Genomic DNA, 12,156 nt, shown 5'->3' with positions numbered 1-12,156 from the left:
CTGCCTTATGACCCAGTGATTCCACTTCTGGTAATATATCTTAAGAAACCCAAAACAGTAATTCAAAAGAATGTATGCACCCTAGCCAAGATTTGGAAACAGCCCAAGTGTTCATCAGTAAATGAGTGGATAAAAAGTTGTGATACATTTATTTACATAATGGGATACTACTCAGCCATAAAAACTAAGGAAATCTTAGCCTTTGTGATAGCATGGATGGATCTGGAGAGCACTATTCTAAGTGAAATAAGCCAGTCAGAGAAAGACAAGTACCATATTATTTGACTCATTTGTGGAATCCAATGAACAAAATCAACTAACAAAATAGAAACAGACTCGTAGGTAGAGAACAGATTGACAGCTGTCAGAGGGAGAGGGGTTGCAGGGTTGCGTGGAAAAGGTGAAGGGATTAAGCAAAAAAAAATAAAATAAAAACCAGAAAACTCAGACATAGACAACAGTATGGTGATTATCAGAGGGAAAGGGAGGTATGGGAGGTAGAAGAGAGTATAGTGGATAAATGATGATGGAAGGAGACTTGACTTGGGGTGGTGAACACCCAATACAATATACAGATGATGTATTATACACCTGAAACCTATATAATTTTATTAACCAATGTCACCTGGATAAATTTAATAAAATAAAAGAAAAAAACCCCAAATAGTCATAATCACTTTCACACAAAATAATAGAAATAACTTAGAGTAACTGTCTGTAGTAAGATTGAAATGTTATATCTGCAGTTAACTCTGTGGTTTTATAATTGGGTTATTTTTATATCTTAATATCCATCCATCTCTCAGATTAGTTGATTGAAGAAGATTAAAATTTTCTAATCAAGATACTCTGTAAACTTTCTATGCTATTTTTTCTCTATAAATTAACTTTAATGACATAATTTATCTTTAAAAGTTTTATAACATGAACTAAGATAATAGAGACTATAAACTGGTATTCCTGGATTGTCAGAATCAAAGAAATTGGAAAAGCTTTAGAAATAATCTTTATTCATAAAATTATTCATTACTTTTTGTTTTTTATACTCATTGAAATTTGTGATTCTTTGAGTGTACTTTGTCTGATTCGGAAATCTATCCCAGTATGCTGTAAAACCTGTTTTAAAAATAGGTATGAGCCACTTGGTGTCACAAAAGTCTTGTTGACACAATGCAAAAATTATCAAATGAGTTTGCAGAGCAAACTTTACCATTACTAAAGAAAGGTGTTTTTCTTTTTTTAAAACAAAATTGACTGAATTTTTATTTTTATAAATCCAAATAAACATAATTGAAACATTTTGAACATTTTATATACCCAGTGTACTATTATATTTAAAAATTATTCTAAGTGTAGCTTGCTGTAAACCAAAGTATATAAATTATCTTTCAGGTCATTTATTAAACAAAGCAGGCAACGTTTTCCACACTTTCATTGAAGCTTTAAAAAAATAGTTACTATTTATATGTGACCATTTAAGTATTCCCCGAATATATTAAATATTTTGTACATTTAATAAAATGTTAATAAAGTGTCCTTTCACATTTTGCATATGAGATGCATATTATTTACACTTCTGAGGTATTAGGAAAGAGGATCTTTATTTTGGTATGTAATCTGGAATAATCCTAAAAATTGGGTAAAGTGAAAGCGGGAGTAAAGTGATAAGTTGATATTCTCATACTTTTTTTGTACCATTTTTTTATAGTTTGCTTTTAGCGACGTGGTGGCCAGGAGTGGTAAGAGAGGGAGAGTTATAACCAGTTTGGAAAACATACATGATTGTCTTAACAAAGACAGGGGTGAGAAGAAGTATGTTTACAATTGGGAGTACACGAAATACAGACTTTATTCTTGTATTATTGCTTATTAATTTGAATTTTCTATACGAATAACTGTAAACCTACTTTCACCCACCTATGTAATGGAGGTGTAATATTGTACCGAAGCATTGGAGAAAACCTATAGGATGAAATATGGCTAAAGCTAAATGAAGCACCCCCAAAAGCCTCCAGGACAGAAAAACCAGAATGGGAGATTAAAGTCAGTAAGAGAAAGCTTCCCCAAAAAGCCCTGGTGAGAGAAATGGAAGTAGCCATACCTGACTGAGAAACTTCAGTGGAGGTGACCTTTGAAATCTAAATTATCCATGTGTATGTAGTTGAGAATTGACATTATGATTTTATGATATCAGGTAGCTATTTTTATTTTAAAGGTCAACAAAAAATGATTGCATGTATTCCTTCCCTAAACTGTTTGCCATGTTTAAAAAAGGAAATATAAATACTTGCCAGTTCCTGGATTGCATAATTTTAAAAAGAAATCATTAGTAATAATAAAAATTATAATCTACTCTATGTATTGGACTGTGGTAGGCATTTATTGTATGTTATCTTATCAGTCACAAAAGCCCTATAAGGATGTTAAACAAAAAGTTTTAACTTTCATGACTGAAATTCTTTTTAAAAGAAAGTGTTATTAGGCCATTGGTCACACACACACAAAAAAAGGAAGAAGACCGGTTTGGGCGTGGAGTCTAAACCACCATCAGAATGGCTAGGTAGGAGTTATGTTTGACATCCTGGAGCTTTGCAAGAGTTTTTATGCATCAAGTAGGGGGGAGAAAAATGTAAGCTGTTTGAAAGGATTTAGCTATAGACAAAAAGGATGAAAGAAGTGGGGCTAATTCTCGGAGAGTTGCAGCAAGCAAGGGTCCTGTCTGCTCCTGTGGATTAGCTGTGAACAGCAGATTGGAAAGTTCGTGTGTAAACAAAAAGCCAGAGGCTCCTGGCTCTTCTCTCTTTTGAATAAGGGAGGAAATAGCCACATGGAAATTAATCCTAAGTCCCAACAGATAAACAGGAATGTGAGCAGTCTTTTGTAGAGCTGGTCCACAGCTATTAACAGGCTAACTTTTCTGTCACTTTCTCTCATTGTTCTGTGTTGGGGAGCACACGAGACTTGGTTGGAAAGTTTGTAAGGACATTCTGATAAAAGGGAAGTGTGTGGAAGGCCACCTGCCCCATTTATTAGAATTCCGATTTAGGGGAGTGTCAAAGGCGGAGCCCCTAATTATTCCATGTCCTTTCCAAACAAGTCTGTGCATATGCAGACCCTGGGGTGTTTGCTGAAATCCTTATGCTTAATCCCTGGATGCCCTTGCCTAGAGGACAATGTAAACATGTGTCCTCCCAAGATTACTCACCCTACTGATTGTATCTAAGATAAAAACTGCAATAAAAGACTAAGGAGCCAGGCAATCGAGGTGGCCTGGCTTCTTTGGCCAGACTGTCCCTTATTTTCTCCCGCACAGTGAAACTGTGTTGGCGTAATCTGTTCATCTGTTGTTCAGGGGCTGCTGGTCAACCCTGGCAGTTCTGCAGCTATGTTTCTTTTAGAACATCTCAGAATTTTTTTTCTTGTCAAGGGATGGGTAGGTACAATTATTCCTACTGTACTAGTGAAAGAAACTGACCTCCAAGAGATTGACTCCTTCAATCCTATATAATAAAAGGCTAATATGCAAATCAACCAAACAATGGAATGACTGGTTGCAGTGATGCACACTGACCACCAGGGAGCAGACGCTCAATGCAGGAGTTGTCCCCGGGTGGTCAATGCACTCCCAAGGGGGGAGCGCTGCTCAGCTAGAAGCTGGGCTCACGGCTGGTGAGCGCAGCGGCAGTGGCGGGAACCTCTCCCTCTGCGGCAGCGCTAGGGATGTCCAACTGCTGGCTTAGGCCTGCTCCCCTGAGGGCTCCCGGACTGTGAGAGGGTGCAGGTCAGGCTGAGGGACCCTTCCCCCGAGTGCACAAATTTTGTGCACCAGGCCTCTAGTATTACATATTAGATAGAGGAAGACAATATCTGAATCCAGGTCTTTTGACTCTGCTCCTTCTATAACAAATGCCAGAGCATTTGTCAGGAATTTCAAAGCATAGTTTGCTTAAATTGGATCAATTAAAGATGGAATCAGGTCCGGCTGGTGTGACTCAGTTTGCTGAGCGTCATCGCATGCACCAGGAAGGAATTGACAGTTCTATTCCAGCTCAGGGCACATGCCTGGGTTGCGGGCTTAATCCCCAGTAGGGGACGTGCAGGAGGCAGCCAATGGATGAGATCTCTTCCTCCTCCTTTCTCTGAAATCAATAAAAACATTTTTTTAAAAAGGATGGAATCAGTATCTTAGGAAAGGTAATAAAATAATCTGATCTATAGCACTGTAAAAAAATATAGGCATTAAGTAAATTCTGCCTTAAATTTTAGAGGTTGATCATCTGAACATTTGAACTTGCTGATAATAATTATTACATCTGAATCGTTTAGTACGCCTAGCAATGATAAATAAACTTCTGGTATTTTGTTGACTGGGCAAATTGTGTAGTGCTAGCATCTGGCTCCAGTTGCAGATCTGCATGTGCTAGGATCAGCTCAGCTGGGTGCTTTACTTCAGGATTTCCTTGAGATTTGTTGGCCTTGAATGATCCTGGTTTGTAATGAGTTCAGGGGCAAGTATCTGTGTTTGAACCTTTTAGGCTTATTCTTATCACCATACCAGAGGTGCCCTCTGTCCAGCCTGGTCTTAAAACTAGAAGAGTATTACTGGAATCAGCCTGGAATTAATTCTCTCTAGGAATTAATTCTTCTCTGAAAATGGTTTTAGACAAAAAAAGATGCTTATGAAATGGTCTGTGGTAAATTTCTAAATATTAGTAACCTGTGATATCGTGGAAGGCCTTCATATTAATTATTCCTATGTAACACTATTTAATACTGGCTTAGTATTTAATATAAATGTTAGGTTTATTTTAGTTCAATTTTATGATTACTAGGTATTAGGGAAAATTAAATATAATTATAAATTTTGATATCTTTATCAAGCCATCCTTTAGCAACAGTAATTTACATTAGTTCCTAGATAGAAGCTATACCAAAAATCATCTGTTACTGAGTGAATTCCTATCATATGTGAATTTATAAATGAAAAATTTCCAGTATAACCTTGTAAATTCTGAAATTTATTTAAAAAGTGATTTTAAAAAAACACAATTTAACTATTTTGTAAGAAAATTCAAGTGTTATAATCACATAGAAAGATCCTTCTTTTATTATGGCAACTGATTTTGTTTACTTAAGAGAACCTGTTGCTAAAATAGTAATGAGGAAGGGTGTAATATAAGTGTAGTCATACACACTTTGCTGTACAAGTAACCAGAGTACTAGATGTGCATGTTGCTCAGTTTCCTTTTGGAAGGTGGAAGTAAAGTCATTTGTATGTTTTTCTCTCTTGAACAGCTTAAAATGACGAACGTGTGATTTCAGTGGAATAAATGGCGTCCAAAGTCACTGATGCTATAGTCTGGTATCAAAAAAAAGTAAGTTGGTAATGAAAGCTTTTAACCTTTTAAATGCTTTTATTTTAAAAATGCTTTTGAGTGTGTGTGTGTGTGTGTGTGAGAGAGAGAGAGAGAGAGAGAGAGAGAGCGCGAGAGAGCTATAGATATATGTCAAATATTACCTAAAATAATGACAAAGAGATTTCAGGACCTTTCGAATGGAAAGGGGAATAATATTTTACTTCTGTGCCAATTTTACTTCTAAATAAATGAGAAGGATGATGCCTAAAAATATTTTTTCTCCATTTTTAATCCACAATTTCAAAGTAGCTAGATTAATTATTTTGTTATAATGTCCAGGATTATGAATATAATTAGAACTTTATAAAAGCATTAAACTTTTTCTTGTATTTCTTTTAAAAGAAAGCTAGGTTAGCAGAGCTACTGTAAAATTTTATAACTTTTGTATCAAGAGGAACTGCAGTTTTGATCCTTACGTTCACAATTCAACAGCTGAATCTTTTCAGTAAAATAAACCTTCAGTATTTTCCAATCTGAAACATTAAAATGTTTATTTTGATATTTTAGTATTATTGTTGTAACTACTTAACTATCTGTGTCATCCTACACATTTCAAAATACACTTTACCAATGTAATGTATTCTTTATAAAGTTCAAGAGAATAAATGCCTTTTTTTGAAAATAGTACTGTTTATTCCTAAGAGTGTTGTTTACACTCCCTAAAATGCATATTGTTACATGTAATATCTTAGATTTTTAGTTTTTGTACTGAATTGTGTTTATTTTCAAATTTTAAAACATTTTTGATTCTTATTCTTCAGGTCCCTATTAACAAAATATATATTTAAAGCTTTTCCTATGTGTGGGAAGATCAGACAATTTAAAAATTTAATTGAATTGGAAATAAGTGGTAATTAGAACACTGTAGAGATTAGTCAAACCTAAGGATTCTATCTACTTTTTGGATGTGTTATTTCTTTTTTGGGTGGAACATACCACAGATATACACTATCACATTTTTATATAAGGTACTAAATTGAAAGTACTAAATGGAAGTGTTGATCATACTATTAATTCAATCTTTTGTGGTTCTATTTTAGTGTCATGTTTACTTTTAACTTCCAATCAATTTAAGAAAAAACTGAATTAAAGAAAATTAAAAAAATTTTATTTGCTATATAGATCTTTGAAAGCTTTTCTCTTAATTTCTACTTATGAGAGTTGGAATGTTTATTAAACATTTTATCTATTTGGCTTTTTTATGTTAAACATTTCAAACTTTAACTAAGATCATTTGTAAAATGTACTATCATGACTGACTTTTCTTGGGATCTGAGGGGTTTGAAATATTATATTCACATTCAACAAATAACATCTTTTTACCTAAGGGTCATTTACTTAGCAGCTTTGGATGTGTGCAATTAAAATATTCTCCAGAGCAAATATAATAGATGTCACAATTTATTATCTAGCAAATATAATCACACATTTTATGTTAGAGAATCACCAGGATCATTACCAGGTTTGAGATATATATATATATAAATTTGCTTTAAAATTTATTTTTCCTAAAGAAATACATGTGAATACTTTGAAAAGATCAATTAGTGTTTCAGTGCTTATTGTGGGGTGAAAACAACCCTCAGTACTCCCTTTCCTTGTCTTTACCCGATCTCTGAGTTCTCCTCAGGGACAATCATTTTAAATTTTTTATAGCTCAGTGGTTCTCAAACCAAAGTTCTACTTCTCATTACTAGTAGGGAGTTAGGGAGGATGGGTTGAAAATATGGGATGTGAAGCTTTGATTTTCATAATTACTTTTGGGGGAATACTAATATGCAATTCAGTAAACAAGAATTGACAAACTTTCTGTAAAGGGCCAGATTGTAAATATTTTAGGCTTTGAAGGCCATAAGGTCTCTGTGGCAACTACTAACTAATGTCATAGTGCAAAAACAGTCATAGACAATACATAAATGAATGAAATGAATAGGCCTGGCTGCATTCCAATAAAACAATTAACAACAGGCAATGGGCTAGATTTGGCCCACAGGCCTCAGTTTGCTGACCTGTGCTCTAAGACAGCCCTATATAACAAATAATTACCCTGTTCAAAATGCATTAGTGACCTGTTGAATAACACTGTTTGGGTTTTTAATGGTATTTTCTTTATGTTTTAAACATATTTGCCTTGCCTTTACTTGATTATCTTATTGTAGATGTTATTTGTTGATTTCTGACTGTATGATAAAGATTTAGCTTTTTTATGAGATCCCTTCATTTCCCACTCTCCCATCCTCCCAGTGGCTATAAATTTTGGTTAAATCAGTATTCAGGGCTTATCCTATGTAATAAAAGGCTAATATGCAAATTGTCCTCATGGGCGGGAGTTCCACCGACTGGAGTTCTTAGATGTGCGCTGACCACCAGGGGGTGGCACAGAACATGGTGGGCATCAGCGACGTGGCGCTGGCAGCGGGCGGCAGTAGAGGCGCTGCTGGCCCCGATGGGCCCCGACGAGAACACGGTGGGATGGTGGAGTAGGTGAGCGGGCAGCACCAGGCCAAGGCAGGTGCGAGCAGGGTCTCGATCGCCCCACCGGTCGCCCCACCAGATTTTACAGTGTGAATAACATGCAGTGTTACTGGCTACCTAACAGAATACTTCATTTCTCAATTTATTTGACATAATTTTTTTTTCTTGAGTATCCATGGAACATACTTAGGAAAATGCTGGCCAAGTTATATAAACAAATGTGTTGCAAGGGAAAAGGGCATAGAGTTATAAGACATAACTTGGATTTCTGCCCCCAAATACTAGATGTAGAACTTTTACACCTTTTAAAGCCTCAGTTGACTCATTAGTACAAGAAGTTAATACTGGTCTGTACAGCATAAGATTACAGATTCTTTACAAAGCACTTGACAAAGATTAGTATTTTAGTACAGTCTTATTATCCAGATAAATAGTTCATTATACATTTAACAAATTCTCTGAATATTTTATTTATTCTTCTGCATAGATTTTCCTGATCCTGTACTGAGGATTAAAGGTATAACCTCTGTAGGCATACCTGTACTCATTCTTAGTAGCAATTTTGTTGCCATTTGGATTCTTGCAATTATAGCAAACCTTTTCTTGACCAGTGATGACAGTGATCCAGGTCCCTTAGATTCTAATTCTGAGGAATCTGGACTAAACACCCAGTAGCAATTTATCTTAATTATTTTTCCATTTTAATTTTACCCTGTATAGATAAGTGGAAATCAAACAACGTATTTGATTTTGAATAATTTAGGTCTGTTTTATAGTCTTAGTTTTTATTTCAAATGATTGAATGAACAGCAGTAATCTGTTAGGTATTTCCTAAAATACAAATACATTTAAATAACCAAGATATGTTAATACTTTTGGCATTTAAATTACTTTAAAACTATAATACAACTTTTTATGCTATTTATAGTAAATGGTTAGAAATATGTAAACAAGGAAGGTGCTGTAGTCTTGAGTCATATTACGTACACATGGTTTAATCAGGATTATGTTTTAGAATAACAAGCCAGAGTATATCCTGTGATAAATACTAAAAGAATGCAAATAAAGCATATATATTCCTTCCTTATGCTGCAATATGAAGGAAAAGGAAGCATGAGGTAATTAATTGAAATGACCTTTATTGAGCTCTTATGTGTCTGTCACATCTTGTTAGCTCACTAACACATTTAATCCTTGTAGTTACCCTATGATTACTGGTAATATTAACTGGTTTACATATTTTTAGGGCTAAGTTGAACTTCATGATGAGTTTTGTATGTTCTTATTTGCTTTTTTAACAGGGCCTGATAGCTTCCGTCCTGGCAAGGTAGCATAGTCAGTAGAGTAGAAGTATCTGGTAATGATTAGCAGTTAAGTGTTACCCTTTCTCTTCGTGATCAGAGCCAAGGTTTTTGTGTAAGGGTGGTTTTGTGTAAGGGTGGTTTTTGTGTAAGGTTGTGAGTGAAATTACTGTTTGCTAAGGGCTCAACTGTGGAGCCTGTTTATCTGGATTTGAATTCCTGTACTCTACTACTTACTCTTTAACTTTATACAACTTAAGTTTTTGTAACTATGAAATAGGGATAATAGTAATATCTACATCATAGAGTTGTGAGGATTAAATGAGTTAATACTTGAAAAGTGTATCTGACACTTGATAAATAGTAAATGCTATTTACTGTTATTATTATAAATATATATTTTTAATTGATTTCAGAGAGGAAGGGAGAGGGAGATACAGAAACATCAATGTTGAGAGAGAATCATTGATCGGCTGCCTCCTGCATGCCCCCTACTGGGGATCAAGCCTACAACCTGGGCATGTATCCTTGACCAGAACCGAACCCAGGACCCTTCAGTCTGGAGGCTGACGCTCTATCCACTGAGCCAAACTGGCTACAGCTGCTCTTATTACTATCAGCAGCATTACTGCCTTAATTGACAAGGGAGTAGAAACCAGAGACCAGGTGAGGCCTTCCATCTGTTAGGGTCGCCAAAGGAGGCTGAAAGGGTAAAGAATTATGAATTTACTAGAGGCCCGGTGCACGAAATGGGGGGGGGGGGTCACTCAGCCTGGCTGCACCCTCTTGCAATCCAGGACCCCTCAGGGGATGTCTGACACCTGGTTTAGGCCCAATCCTGCAGGAATCCCTGGGGCTAAACCGGCAGTCGGACATCCTTCTCACAATCCAGGACCGCTGGCTCCTAACCGCTTGCCTGTCTGCCTGCCTGATTGCCCCTAACCACTCTACCTGCCTGCCTCATCTCCCCTAACCCCTTTGCCTGCCTGTGTGATCACCCCAACTGCTCACCTGCCTGCCTGATTGCCCCTAACTGCTTGCCTGCCTGCCTGATCACCCCTAGCCACTTGCCTGCCTGCCTGATCGCCCCTAGCCACTCGCCTGCTTGCCTGATCACCCCTAATTGCCTCTGCCTTGGCCCCCGCCGCCACGACTTCGTCTGAAAGGATGTCCAGAATGATGTCTGGAAGGTTGTTCGGCTGTCTGGTCTAATTAGCATATTACCCTTTTATTATAGATTAGTTCATCTGAAAGTCAGATGGGCTGAGCACCCAAATGGCGCCAGTACCCAGGGATGGGAAATAAGAAATTTTAAAGGATTTAAAATTCTTTTTGGCGGGGAATTCTCTGGGTGGGTCAAATCCTGGGCAAGTCTGGAAGGGCAAGTTCGGAATGTGGTCTATAAGTGAAAGGCAAAGTCAGCTGCGAAATGATCTATAGGTCAGTTTCCCAGGGGAGGGGATATCAATTTGATTATTTGATCAGACCTAACACCATCCATGTTGGGATACCAGTCAATCCATGTTACAGTGTTTAGGTGGTTATTTGAGAGAGATGTTTGGAGAAATACTCTGATATGCTTTGACTTGTTTGAACATATCAAAAATTGAAGGCTCAGAGAGCTAGGTTTTCCAGTAAATACTTCAATTTAAGAATTGCTTGTTGTAGGGGAGGGGTGTTGGAGTGCTGGGTGAAAGGGTGAAGGGATTAAGAAGTACAAATTGGTAGGTACAAAATAGTCACAGAGATGTGGAGTGCAGCATGGGTAATACAGTCAGTGATATTGTGGTGACTATGTGTGGTGCCAGGTATGGGGAGAGGGGGTCACTTTGTAGGTATGTGATTGTCTGGCCACTGTGCTATAAACCCGAAACTAATAAAAATAGTGTTGAATGTAAACTGTAAGTGGAAAAAAAAAAAGAATTGCTTATTGTCTAAGTAATGTACTATGAGCTTAAATTTCTTCAAAGCTTAAACTGTTGTTTTGAATATTTATTTGTTATCTCTATGTACAAGTTCATGCCATAGTTCAGTTTATCTAAAAATCAGAAATTTACTTAGCTTTCCATTGTATTCAAAATCTTGTATCATGAAATCAAGAACTCATACTTTTAGTGTTGATTGAAAAATTCAAGAGAGATTATATTGATGAAGTGAAATTATACAGATTTTCTCTGATTGTATATGATGATATTTTTGTGTAATGCTAGACATAAAAACTAAACTTAAATGGCTACTATATACTAAGCGCTATGCTAAATGGTTTACAATCACTGTCCAATTTTTAAAATGGCATTGAAGAAACAGTCTTAGGGGTTATTTTATTTGTTTTGTTTTGTTTAAAGTGCTCCAGTCACTAAGTGGCAGAACCTTGATCTGCCCAGATCTTCTGTTTATAAAGCCCTGCCCTTTATTAAAAAATCTCATCACCATTTACTGTCATAGCAATTATCTGGTTATGCAAGCAAAAGTTATCTATTTAATAATTTCAAAAGTTTATTTTCAAATAAATCCTAAAATTCCAGCTAATGCAAATTTAGCAACTATTTATACTGCATATATAATTTCTTTATATTAACATTTCTTTTCTCAGTTGCAGTGAGTTGTAATTTGCACTAGTAATGTTTAACTATCTCAAAACTCTTTGGGAAGTAGACTATAAATATAATGTTAGGCCAATATTTACATTAATTAATGATTATCTAGCAAATATACCGAAAAATAAAAATAGAACAGAAGCAGGTTTCTGGATTCAGAACTTGGTGGAAAAAAATTTTTTTTCATTCCAAAACTCCTAGGATCCACGGCCTTCTAAACATATATATACTAGAGGCCCGGTGCATGAAAATTCATGCACTCAGGGGGGTCCCTCAGCCTGGACTGCACCCTCTCACAATCCAGGACCTCTCGGTTAGGGTCCCTAGGCCTTGCCTGAGATCAGAGCCTATCGGGGCTTTCCTTCC

General features: G+C 36.3%; 1 protein-coding gene across 3 annotated transcripts in view; it reads left to right on the top strand.

Annotated features, from left to right (window-relative positions):
• The window catches only part of PHTF2 (putative homeodomain transcription factor 2), a 91,627-nt gene that overhangs the window by 15,491 nt on the left and 63,980 nt on the right, over nt 1-12,156 (top strand). For all 3 annotated transcript variants that reach the window (XM_008149684.3, XM_054725979.1, XM_054725981.1), the window contains exon 2: nt 5,296-5,375. In XM_008149684.3, coding sequence (XP_008147906.2) covers nt 5,331-5,375 — 45 coding nt within the window. In that variant the 5' untranslated portion in view covers nt 5,296-5,330. The remainder of the gene's footprint in view (nt 1-5,295; nt 5,376-12,156) is intronic.

Source organism: Eptesicus fuscus, chromosome 14, assembly GCF_027574615.1.
Source record: "Eptesicus fuscus isolate TK198812 chromosome 14, DD_ASM_mEF_20220401, whole genome shotgun sequence".
Lineage (NCBI taxonomy): Eukaryota > Metazoa > Chordata > Mammalia > Chiroptera > Vespertilionidae > Eptesicus > Eptesicus fuscus.
Note: the sequence above shows the minus strand (reverse complement) of the source record. Positions and strands in the feature narration are given on the sequence as shown.